The 12500-nt window shown below is 40.3% G+C and overlaps 1 protein-coding gene across 1 annotated transcript in view; it reads right to left on the bottom strand.

Annotated features, from left to right (window-relative positions):
- Positions 1 to 12500, bottom strand: part of LOC147469448 (uncharacterized) — a 24767-nt gene that overhangs the window by 9675 nt on the left and 2592 nt on the right. Inside the window, exon 3 of the mRNA XM_086549037.1 lies at positions 10064 to 10180. Coding sequence (XP_086405163.1) covers positions 10064 to 10180 — 117 coding nt within the window. The remainder of the gene's footprint in view (positions 1 to 10063; positions 10181 to 12500) is intronic.

The following is a 12500-nucleotide window of genomic DNA, read 5'->3' as shown; positions in this document are numbered from 1 at the left end:
CAGCCAGCTGAAGGCATAACCAATGGACGTCACTTCCAGCACATCTCCGATTGGCAAACTTTCAACTTTTAGCTGCGTAGCAAGTTCAGGGGAACATGTTCTGGGGATTTATGCATCTGCTGAACAGCTACAAGATGAAGCATGGACAGAGCCCATTTATCTTCTACCTTGAACTCGAGTCAGCTATATATCTGGGTTTCAATGATTAACCAGAGACTGTTGGTGCTCCTGACAAGCTTGTATGCTACCATTTCTTTGCAGGGATTGAGGATTCCAACCTGGTTGCAGAATATGTCTAACCCACGAGCTGCCAGCAGTTGTAACCAACTAGCTTCGCCCGTTGTAACCCAGTGGAAAAGTCAGATGTTCACGGTCATGGTCTGTATTGGTGGAATCGGTAATACAATTCAAATCTGTTTGCTCTGCCTGTCTGTGTACCTCTCTGTCTGGGTTTCTTCTGTGTCCTTAAGTATGACTCAAGAATCACTTTCTATGCCTCAAGGCTTCCACTAGCAAACACAGCTGCTAGAGCTAGCATAGTTAAAGGCGGAAACAGGAAACATCAGGTCAAACAGACTGCCAGTATTATAGAATTGAAATATATAGAAAAAACATAATCAGTGTCTTATGTAGCATATGTAATATCAGTGCCTTACCTCGCTCAGATCACACTACTAGATGGCTTCTGTTGTATCGTAGTCAGAGAAATATCCTGGCTGTAACAACTATAAGCTAGCTAAGAAAAAAGTCCCTAGCCTACAAGTGGGCTCTTGGTCATTGGGGGCTAACCAGCCTTCACAGCTAGCTGTGATATTCAACCATAAGCTACAACAAACATTATCAAAATCATTGGTCGGCACAGCAGCACAAATAGGCACTTATCAGCGGCCCAGAGAAAACATAACACATACAAGTTGGCTCCAAAATCATACATATATCACGGAAAAATACAGAACTACGATAAGTATACTGTAAGTATAGAGAGACTTTATGTGTTAGTAAGGAATTAAAGGAAAGGTGTATTGGATAGCGACAACATAACGTGACGAGCTTGTGTAGTGAGTGAGGGGGGGGGGAGGTACATATATAAAAAATGAACTAGAGCAACTACTCAACCGCTGTGTGTGTGTGGGGGGAGGGGGGGCAACTTGCGTGCACTTTGCACAGCTTAATGAGGATTCTCGACTGCAGGAGGTGGGGACGAAACAACATGCATGCACTTTGAATGGCTTCTTAAGCCGCATGCGTCTTGATTGGCTTCTTGAACAACATCCGTGCATCCTGCATGCCTTTTTAAGTAATATGCGTCTTGCATGGCTCACTGAACAACAATAATAAACAATAGTAGCACTTTCTAACTACCAAGAGGAGAACATAAGTAGGAGGAATCAAAAATAAATAATAAGTGCAAGTTCTAGAGATGCAGGTTTGGAAGATACAGAAAAAAATTGCCAATAGGAATAGCGATTGTCAGTGAGAAAATTATATTACAAAATAATAGGACTACTTTAAAGAGATGCAAATAGTTAAATGACAATAACAGCTCCCTCTCAGTAATCATAATCAAACATGACTGAGGACTTTCCCTTTCAACTATTAGTGAGCTTGCACATAAACAAAAGGGAAGGAAATAGGAATGAAACCCTGTGGTATCATACTATCTGGACAGGAAATTCACAACAGAAGATTATACATAAACAATCACTAAAAGAGAGAAAGATATTCACAGTATGGAAAATCCTAATTCCTAATGGAACCTAACAAAAATAAAAGAGCCTGGGTTTCTCTAACTTACAGGATTTTTTTGATTACTTGATGTCTGTAGGTGGATAGGTCGTCTGCAGTTGGGCCGTAGGTCGTACTGCAGATTACTGAGGTGGTCCTCGATTTCTCATCTTATGGCCTTTTCTGCTCATATCAGACTTCTGGCCTAGGGGTTGGGGCACACGTGTTAACCTCAAAATCCATGGTGGGCGGTCTTGATTTGCCTTGGTAGATGGATGTTGCTATGTGGGAAGTTATGGTACACTAGACTAGAGGCAGCGGTTTGTGTAAGAACAGGCAGAACAGGGTGGGCAGGTGGCAAAATTCTTATTGTGGTGTGGGTGGGCAGGCAGGAACTTCAGCATATTTTTTTCCATTTTCGATGTCGATGGTAGTGTTCGGCAGAGCGGCTTCTTTGGAGTTGTGAGTCTGGCACCAGCAAAAATGTGGGACCCACTAGCTGCCAGCAGTTGTAACCAATTACCTTCGCCCCAATGGGAAAGAAACACGTTCATGTATCATGGTCTCCTTTGGTGGAATCAGTAATACAATTACCTCCAGCCAAAGTTTAGAGCTGTTTGCTCGGCCTCTCTGTGTACCTCTCTGTCTGGTTTCCTTCTGTGTCCTGAAGTATGACTCTGGAATCCTTTTTTATGCCTCAAGGCTTCTGCTAGAAAACACAGCTGCCAGAGCAAGCAAAGTTAAAGACAGATGCGGACACAGGAAGCAGGAAACGTCAGGTCAAACAGACTGCCAGCATTATAGCATTGAATGAAGTAGAAAAACATAATTATTGTCTTAGGTCACATGACAAGAAATATTAGTGCCTTACAATATGTTGGCTTCAAGTCAAAGGTCATCACCTCACCTTGCTGATATGGCTCAACGAATGTGGGACAGATATTTCAACACCATTGTGAATCATCATGAGGACCTGCACCTTCGAACCCAATTTCAACACGTTAATACCCCCCAGTCTCAGGCACTGTATTTTTGTGTTAATGAAATACAGTTCGAGACAGATTATTCACCTCACCAGGCAGACTATAAGGTGTATGCTAATCAAACTGCCTCATCCATCCAACCTGAGTCCAAAAGGTGTGAATACTATCGTTTGTGGACTCACAACACCAATGAATGCCGAGTCGTCTGACAGAATCGGACTCAGTCTTCTCCTACTCCTGCTCTGCGGAGATGTTTCAAATGTTCCCAGCCTGGTCACTATGTCAATCAATATCTCTTTCCACAAAGCCAGCATGTCAGTGGAGGTCCCCATCCTGCTGGCTCCAGTCAGAGATCCTCCATCATTTATCGCACCAATATCGGAGTTGATACTCGAAATCTCTCTCTTGAAAGCTTATAGTAAGGGACGCCCCCTTATCGACGTTGTGGCTCATGGGAAGATTATCTCTGTCTTTATTGACACAGATAGTGAATCCACACATATGAAACCTGCTACAACTGAACTGTTAGGAACCCTTGATGAGCTCAAAGTACCAATGACACTTACTGATCATCTCTGTCTATGCTGTCTCAGTGATTAAAGAACCAGAAAAAAATAGTTTGGCCCGTAAGTTCCCTTTGCATGCCGCTACCACAATGATGATCCCATCAAGGCTGCAATGTTTGTTTCAGTGAGTGGGAGTAAAGAGTTCAGAGAGTCACATGGTTTAGTGTTACCACCTAAGGGCCCTTGCCTTGTTCCTTCTTTCTTTGTTCCGGATGAGGAGAGAGCCCTCTCTTCGCTAATGCCTCTATCAAGTTCAATTACGATGCTGAGGAATCTGGTGAGCTGGAAAAGGATAACTTTGATGTTGTGCATGGGATTTATAATTTCGGTTTCTCCAATCTTGTTGATTTACCAATGCCTGACTTTAATGTTAGTCCCGCTGTGTAGAGAATTGATGGGGTTCTAGCTTCTACTAACCTCTCTGACTTACCTGATTATATGATGTCATTGCAGTTCCCACTTGAGCACCTGAAGAAAGATCGAGCTGATATGGAAAGAATTCTGAGGAAATATCCTGCTCTCTTTTCCGGCGACAAGACTGATGTTGGTACAATGCCTGGGATAGTTCTCCACATGAACACGGGGGATTCCAAGCCCATTTGTATAAGACGTCGGAAATTGCCAGAATCCACCAAGCAGAAAATATATGAGGAATGCAACAACTGTTAGGAACCCTTGATGAGCTCAAAGTACCAATGACACTTACTGATCATCTCTGTCTATGCTGTCTCAGTGATTAAAGAACCAGAAAAAAATAGTTTGGCCCGTAAGTTCCCTTTGCATGCCGCTACCACAATGATGATCCCATCAAGGCTGCAATGTTTGTTTCAGTGAGTGGGAGTAAAGAGTTCAGAGAGTCACATGGTTTAGTGTTACCACCTAAGGGCCCTTGCCTTGTTCCTTCTTTCTTTGTTCCGGATGAGGAGAGAGCCCTCTCTTCGCTAATGCCTCTATCAAGTTCAATTACGATGCTGAGGAATCTGGTGAGCTGGAAAAGGATAACTTTGATGTTGTGCATGGGATTTATAATTTCGGTTTCTCCAATCTTGTTGATTTACCAATGCCTGACTTTAATGTTAGTCCCGCTGTGTAGAGAATTGATGGGGTTCTAGCTTCTACTAACCTCTCTGACTTACCTGATTATATGATGTCATTGCAGTTCCCACTTGAGCACCTGAAGAAAGATCGAGCTGATATGGAAAGAATTCTGAGGAAATATCCTGCTCTCTTTTCCGGCGACAAGACTGATGTTGGTACAATGCCTGGGATAGTTCTCCACATGAACACGGGGGATTCCAAGCCCATTTGTATAAGACGTCGGAAATTGCCAGAATCCACCAAGCAGAAAATATATGAGGAATGCAACAACATGGAGACTGCTGAAGTGATCGAGCCAGTAGTCTTTGTTCACTTCTGTATTGACTTTTGGAGCCTCAATTCGGTAACGACCTCTGATGCTTATCAAAGGTCGATGAGCTGATCGACGAGCTTTCAGCCACATATATATTCACCATCATTAACAGTCGAAGTGCATATTGGTTCATTCAGATAGCCAAAGAGGATTGCCTGAAGACGGCCTTTAGTGTTCTGAGACGACATGCCCTGGCATACCTTAATGATGTTATTGTCCATTCTTCAACATTTGAACAGCACTTGCAGCACTTGGAGGACACTCTGTCTCTTATGGCAATAGCAGGGTTTAAGCTCGAACTTAATAAGCACGAGTTTGCTAAATCCGAGATACGATTCAAGATTGGCCCTTAAGGAATGTTACCAAACCCTGAAAAGCCTAAGGCCATTGTAGAAATGCTAGCCCCACAGACAGTCAGGGGCATACGAATATTCCTTGGAGCAACTGGATTTTTCAGGAGACACATGTAGTAAGATAACAGCCCCCTTTACAACTCTTCTCAGAAAAGATCAGCCTTTCAAATGGACATCCTCTTGTCAGGAAGCTCTCAAAGCTTTGAAGATGAGATTATCATCCCCCCTTCTTGCAAAACCAGATTTACTGATGCCTCTGTCATTGCAATTGGTGCTACTTTAATTCAGAGGAATGACGAAGGTCAACCAGTAATAGTATTATATTTAAGTCGCAAATTGAAAGAATCTGAAATTATGTATCCCACAATTGATCTTAAGGCTTTAGCAGTTGTGGAAGCTGTAAGAGCCTTTGACCCTTATGTTTGTGGACATACCTTTTAAATTGTGACATACCACCACCCTGTTCTGTACATATTTTCAAGAAAAACTAAATCACCCAGAATGAGTAGGTTTTATGGTGAGTTGCAATTCTATACTTGTTTACAAACAGAACTTTGTTACTGATATGCTCTCAAGAGATGTTGCTGCCATTGACTTGTAAAATCCAGACCCAGTACAAATTAAAGACCACCAATGGAATGCCCTTATTAATTTTCTTGAAGGTGATTGGTTACCTAATGTCCGTCCAACCCTACCTCTTCATGACTTTGAATTCCATGAAGGATGTTTGTATCTGGTATCCACCCTTTCAGGCATACATATCCAAATGTGGCACATGTTAAAGTAGGCATAGACGTATGGGACGTGCACCTCTTTTGAAACCAGAGCCTGCAGAACATCCTGTATGTCTATGGACGTCTTGACACTTCCTACAGATAACACTGGACACAAGACAGTGCTCAGCATTGTTGACCATCATTCACAATTTCTCACACATCAGTTACTGCATTGGCAGTTGCTAGGACATTTCTAGTTTCATTTATGGCTTATTTTGGTCTCCCACATCAGTAGACCAATGGTGGAGAGTTCTATGGAGTTGAAGTGAGAGATCTCTGTGAGGTAGTCAACATTTCTAACAGATTCACATTAGCATGGCATCCACAAGTAAATGTATTGTTAAGCGTACTAATCCTATGGTACATGGCACACTTTTTTGACTAGATGAACATTGCCCAAAACGATGCCAGAGTATCTTACACATGTGTATCTAACGCTGAAAGCTGCCATACATCGCAGTATTGGAGAGCAACTTTTATATTTACTTGCTGGGCGTCGACCATGTTTTAATGTAGGTCTGACCAAGTAGAATTTATTGATGACTGATGACTCCTCATTACAGTGACTTCTTGCTCGCGAGTGTGCCCGAGATGTAGTAAAAAAAGCATTTCCCGGTCCTTCTCAACAAAACGAGAGTTCCAATAATGATGGTAATGAGGTCAGTTGTATTAGTAATTCGAATACTTCTTTATGCGACTCTGACGATTATGTTGACCCTCACGCTTTGAAATTACTGATGAACAATTATCCCTGTACTGGGGAGCTAGAGGCAACATGGGCCAAGTCCCACCTATAGATCTGCACTAAATGATTGGAGAATCTGGGGTATGCTTTTCAGCGTTGTGATTCTGTGGGGAGTTTGTTGCAGTTTCGACTCGCTCAGACACTGTATATCATGAATTTGGAGTGATTTGGCATTTCAGTTTACTACATTATATTTACATTTGTGATTATACTAACCAATGTCGTCTTTCATGTTTCGTTACTGTTTTAGATCCCTTTATTTGTTATTTTAACTTTTTGTGGTATTTCTGACATGGATCAAAGGCAGGTATAACCAATATAATTTCGTATTTTTAGCTGGGCTATTGCAGCTATTATAACTTATTTTATACTGTCGACACTTCCATGGCGTGTATTTGACTACCTTCCCCTACGATGCTTGCCTGATGACACTTTCCTGACTGGGGTTTTGCAAGCCCGGGTAGAGCTAGGGCAGGGTGCCTTGACCTGACGTCCGTTCACAGATAAGGTTATAGCTACGGTGAATGTGGTTAGTGACCTTCTCCTACAATGCTTTCCTGGACGAGTCTTTGGAGTCCAGGTAGAACTAAGGTAGGGTGCCCTCCCCTGACAACCGTCTCCAGACTTGGACAAGTCCAAGCTTTCGACTCTCCGGTGGTGGGAGGGATGTCGTGAATCGACAACTATCACGATGATAACTAACTGTTGAAACACCGGACATGCTAGCTGGCAGTCTTATAACCACTTGCGATCGTTAAACCACCTGCCAAGACTTTCAGGTACTCCCGCCAAGAAAACGGCGGACAGGTGAAAAGGGTCAGCGCGAGGCAGTAAGGCTCGGACGCTGACAGGCAATAAACGTCCTGCTCAGCTTTCGATGTGTTTTCCTCCTTTCGATGTCGATTTATACACAGCAAGACATATCTACAGTTACATCAGATTAAAGTTAAGTATAAATCTGGTTAAATAGACGTATTATATTTTTGTAAATCGTGAGGCCTATCAAAAAGAAAATATATCGCGTGAAAATAATTTACCGTAAGAATAATTATTATCAATAATATATTCAAGAATGTGAGCAATCAAATAATTATTAACAATTATGATCATCTATACAGGTGACAATATTGTTATGATATATGCAAGTTAATATGTAATAATGAGACATACAGGTTAGCAAGAGTTGTTATAAAGTTTCGTAAAAGCTTATGGACAGTGAAGTGAAGAATACACTCAGCGGTCTGCAGAGAGTGACGTAAGGCCAGCAAGGTATATGAAATACATGAATTTATTGGTTGCATGATTTAAGTTAATAATCAATATCAAAAGTTAGATGAAGCAGATGCCGACGGAAGCAGATATTTCACCAGTTGTAACCATCGTCGCTGACCTTCCAATTTTCCTTGGAGGTGAAGTACGGCGGGGGGATGCATGAAAATAGTTTTGGCCGATTTAGGGAATTAGGAGACACAATGGCCCACTTCCCCTGGATAGGAGCCATGCCTTCAGTGATGGACTATTGAAGATGTTGCAGAGGGGGCTGGCGAGAGTAATGGCAAGGTCTCATATCAATCCAATGCAGATGGGAATATATCTATTTGTCTGGTCCCAAGGATGAGGACTAGTGCGTTCTCTTACATTCATTCAGTATGATTCTAGAGTCTTTTTAGTATTTTTACATAAGCCATCTGACAGGATTTATCAGTGTTGTAGTTGACTAAATTTCTAGTACAGGGTCCATATCAGTTCATTTTATTCTTTATATTCAGTGTAATACATTCATTACTGTTTTATTGGAGGACAAAGATTATCTTTACTTTTTCGTACCCTTGTATCCTAAATTAATATGAAGGAATTAAGCATCCTCAAAAAAAGAAAAAAGGAAAAGAAAAGAAGAACAACATGAGATGGGGAAGATGAGGAAGACATGCTTACGACTGAAAGTGCCACACCACAAAGTCTCCATACTGACACAGGGGCACATTGCAAATGCTGTATATGGTATCGGTTACCTTTCTCTTTTATTTCTGCCTGCTCATCCTGCAGTTACCACTCATAGTATGATAAAGATCGGCGATACACTCTCCCTTAGGTCGATATGCCATGACTATCATTACGAAAGTCTTGGTGTATGTCATTAGGCTAACGTTGTTCTTGGGGGAATGTTATCAGAGTCAGGAAGTTTACATTTTTATATGATTTTAAAATTCCAAATACCTTTTATTGCTTAAAGGGAAAGGAGATAGGTATACAGAGTGATATTAGCGTTCTCGAGTGAGTCAACTAATTTCCCCCGATTTGGAAGGGGTACCTGCAGCTTTCCTTGTCCCCAATGATGTTCCCAGGTGACTATCATGATTTGTCAAATTACTGATTTTCTTTCTGTCAACATAATATAACCTTTGATTATGTCGGTGACATTATCCTGTCGTTGGATGTATGTTTTAAAAGGAAAGCATTTGCCAACCTCATCTCAGATTTATTTGTGAAATTAGTAGCTTATTCGGATCAGGGGCGTCGAAAACTTCATCCCAGTCCTGGTGTGTTCTCCATGATCAGAAACTCAATCTTTTTTGAGTCAGGGATTCTTTGGTTTCTTGGCTGCGTGGGCGCCTGGTACTTCTTTGGTGTCCTGAGCAGAGACAGAGTAGAAGAATCCTGGACGCTCATACATATGTTCCTTGTTTGTAATGATTTTGTCCAAGATGTTTTCCTTGTGTCAGGAAAATAACGACCTGCTACCTGTTTAAAACAAAATGCAAATGTGTGCTCACAATCTAAAAAAGTGTAAAGGTCAGTCAAAGAATGGAGAGGAAGCCATGCAGTGATCCAGTGAAGATACTGTCTTTTATGTTGGACTCTGTCGGAAATTTGATAAAACAGATTTCAAACTATTTCATGTCACATCTCAGTGTTGATTTATGTCATGATGGGTAACCAGGAGTTGGGATTCGAGTGATTTTTAGGTCAAAATCCGTGATGTGTCTGTTTGGATTCTGTATCTTTCCAAGCGATCCATTGCGTGTATGTGCGGAATATGTTTTAAAGTCTTTCATGTGGAGGTGAGTGAGAAACGATTTAATTAAATAATATGTATATCTGTGGCACCCCCGCTGAAGTAATGCAAACGACACAGACAAAATGTTTGAAAGTTTGCGGGCTGGCTCGCTCCCGGTCGCTCTCGCCTCAAATCAGTCACGCTTACTTTATTTCCAAATATCGGAAGCTGTTTTCTAGGATTGTTTAGTTACTGATATCGTCCGACCCTTAGGGGACATGGCCTTTCCGTATCTAGGTAGTTGTAGAAAATTGTGAACTTTTTTATCATACCACTTCCCTGAATCATTTTGCATCTATTACATCAGACAGAGCTAATATTGTACTACTTGAAGCAAGGGAAAGCTAAATCTTAAGCGAGGTGTCGCTTGGATCCCTTCAGCAGGGAGACTCAATGGTGTGATTATAAAAGGATAAGTATTAACATATTAGCAAAGAATTACATACCGTTATAGTTGAAGGCGACGCAGTTGTTGTCTTGAAAGCAGGCTGCTCCACACATCATTAGACATACGCGGATAGTGACCAAAAGGTTATCTGGTGCATTCAGCCTTTGGTCGAGACCTGGAGAGATAGAGATCTTGCAAGTGAACCAATGGTAAGAGACAGGAAATCGGCCCTTCAAGTTTCCTCTTTATATATCTAAAACTATAGGAAAATATGCATATACACCTGTATTTAATACATATATGTATATTTGCGCAATTTATATATATATATATATATATATATATATATATATATATATATATATATATATATATACATATATGTGTGTGTGTGTGTGTGTGTAAATGTGTATATGTGTGAGAAAACGTGAGACTGCCTCTTACAGATATACTTTTGCAAAGATTTGCAGTAAACCGTTCATGGAGTTAAATTTTTTTGATGAACAACGCAATTTTGCGATGGTTAGGTAGGTATGTATCACCACTAGTTAATGTTTGAAATATGATATTCAAAGAAATATGGTCATATGTGAAAATAAGTGTGTAACATTTTTTCTCTGGGACTTGGTGGTGTTTTAGCAAAGGGAGAATTATTAAGGGATTTTTTCGTAGCATTTCGTTCTACTTACCGTGATTTTCGGGAGCTTTTATTTTGGTTTGTATATACATGGAGCTTGGACTGGCTCCATATTTAGCGGCGACCCCTTTTGAATACATCGTCTATGGTATCCCGCGTCGCCAATGTATATCCTGTAACGGGACCGATACCGCAAACACACACGTTTTCACGATGCAGCAACCCGCTCGAAAACTCAAACAATAAGGAAAATGAGAGCGCTATGATTGGCTAGTTAATCTAAGAGTAGCTCTCATTGGCTGTCGCCTATAGGAAAAGTAAACATCCTAAAATTGTTTTTCGATAGATGCTCTTTTTCAGATAAGTGCACATCAGGTAAAACAAAAAGACATAAGTCGATAGTTTACCAGTGCAGGCAAAAGGTCGGAGGACCTGTGACCTGCAACGAGGGCATCAGAGTGTTAGATGAATCATAAACACTACTGCCATACGAGGAAATGTGTGCTTGATGCTTCGCACTACGGGTCGTTGTGCTACAGTACCATGTTACCACTACGAAGACGATTGTTAATCATGCCATTGTCGATAATGAAGATTGTTACCAAATCCTTCAAAAAGTTCGATATGCACCATCACGAAAAATATTTTGTAACATATCAAGGGAAACGGCTGACTTCCTACCACAAGGATTATTAATAATATCTATTTCATTCCTGGGATTAAAGCTAGCAGCCAGACTAACAGACTTGAATGTGTGTGTATATATATATATATATATATATATATATATATATATATATATATATATATATATACACACATATATATATACATATATATACATATATATATACATATATATATATATATATACATATATATATATATATATATATATATATATATAGATATATATATATATATACATATATACATATATACATATATAACATATATACACGTACACACATATACATATATACATATTTAATGAAACAGTTATGTAACTTGGATACTTGCCCATTAGCGTCGTGGCTAGCTAGTACTTTATCACCTTTATTCAGGATCTTTCTCGAGTAATCATATTAAACATTCGATGGATTTCATTGAGCAAGTTAGAAAAGTAATCACGCATAGCATGAAATTAGTTAGTTTTGATGTTGATTCCTTGTTTATGAATGTTTCTCTCGATGATGTGCTGGACTTTTTAGAGCGTAAACTGTCAGCAGCGCCTCAAAAGATTCCCATTCCGACTAATTATTTCATTAAACTGGTTCGTCTGTGCGTCTCGAATGACGCTTTTTCTTTAGAGAGAAGTTTCTAGAAACAGACTAACAGTATCGCGATGGGTAGTAGTTTAAGCCCGGTCCTCGCTAAATTATATATGGAAATGCTTGAGACTGAACTCCTTCCGGCCATCTTCCCCATGTTGCTAATCATCTTCATTTCTCACCACTCATCCCTCGTCTATGTTTCTTAGAAGACATAGCATTGGTGGTAATAAGTTTAATGATAGTGAACTTAACACCAATGCGGAATCACTAAAAAAAAACCTTGGTTATTCTTTTTTTTCTAAATTAAGCACATTCCAATGCGAAACCGTAATTCTATTCACAAAATAGAGTAGCACTTAAGGATAGGTCCGACAACTTGTCAATTAACTGCACCGTTCAATTAGTCACTCGATGATAAGCGCCATTTACTTAGAAAAGTCGATATCGATATCGCGTTTACTTATCCTAACACGTGTCGTAAATCTTTGGTCAAGCACAATGCGTCCAACGGCGCTCTTGGTGCTTCTTCAGGTATTTAAGCTTTGAAAAAGAATAAGTGAACATGAACGCGATGTTAGCCACGC

This window comes from Penaeus japonicus, unplaced genomic scaffold, assembly GCF_977035675.1.
Source record: "Penaeus japonicus unplaced genomic scaffold, GWHDUDI00000001_assembly GWHDUDI00000021, whole genome shotgun sequence".
Classification (NCBI taxonomy): domain Eukaryota; kingdom Metazoa; phylum Arthropoda; class Malacostraca; order Decapoda; family Penaeidae; genus Penaeus; species Penaeus japonicus.
The sequence above is the reverse complement of the archived record's forward strand: the minus strand, read 5'-3'. Positions and strand labels throughout refer to the sequence as shown.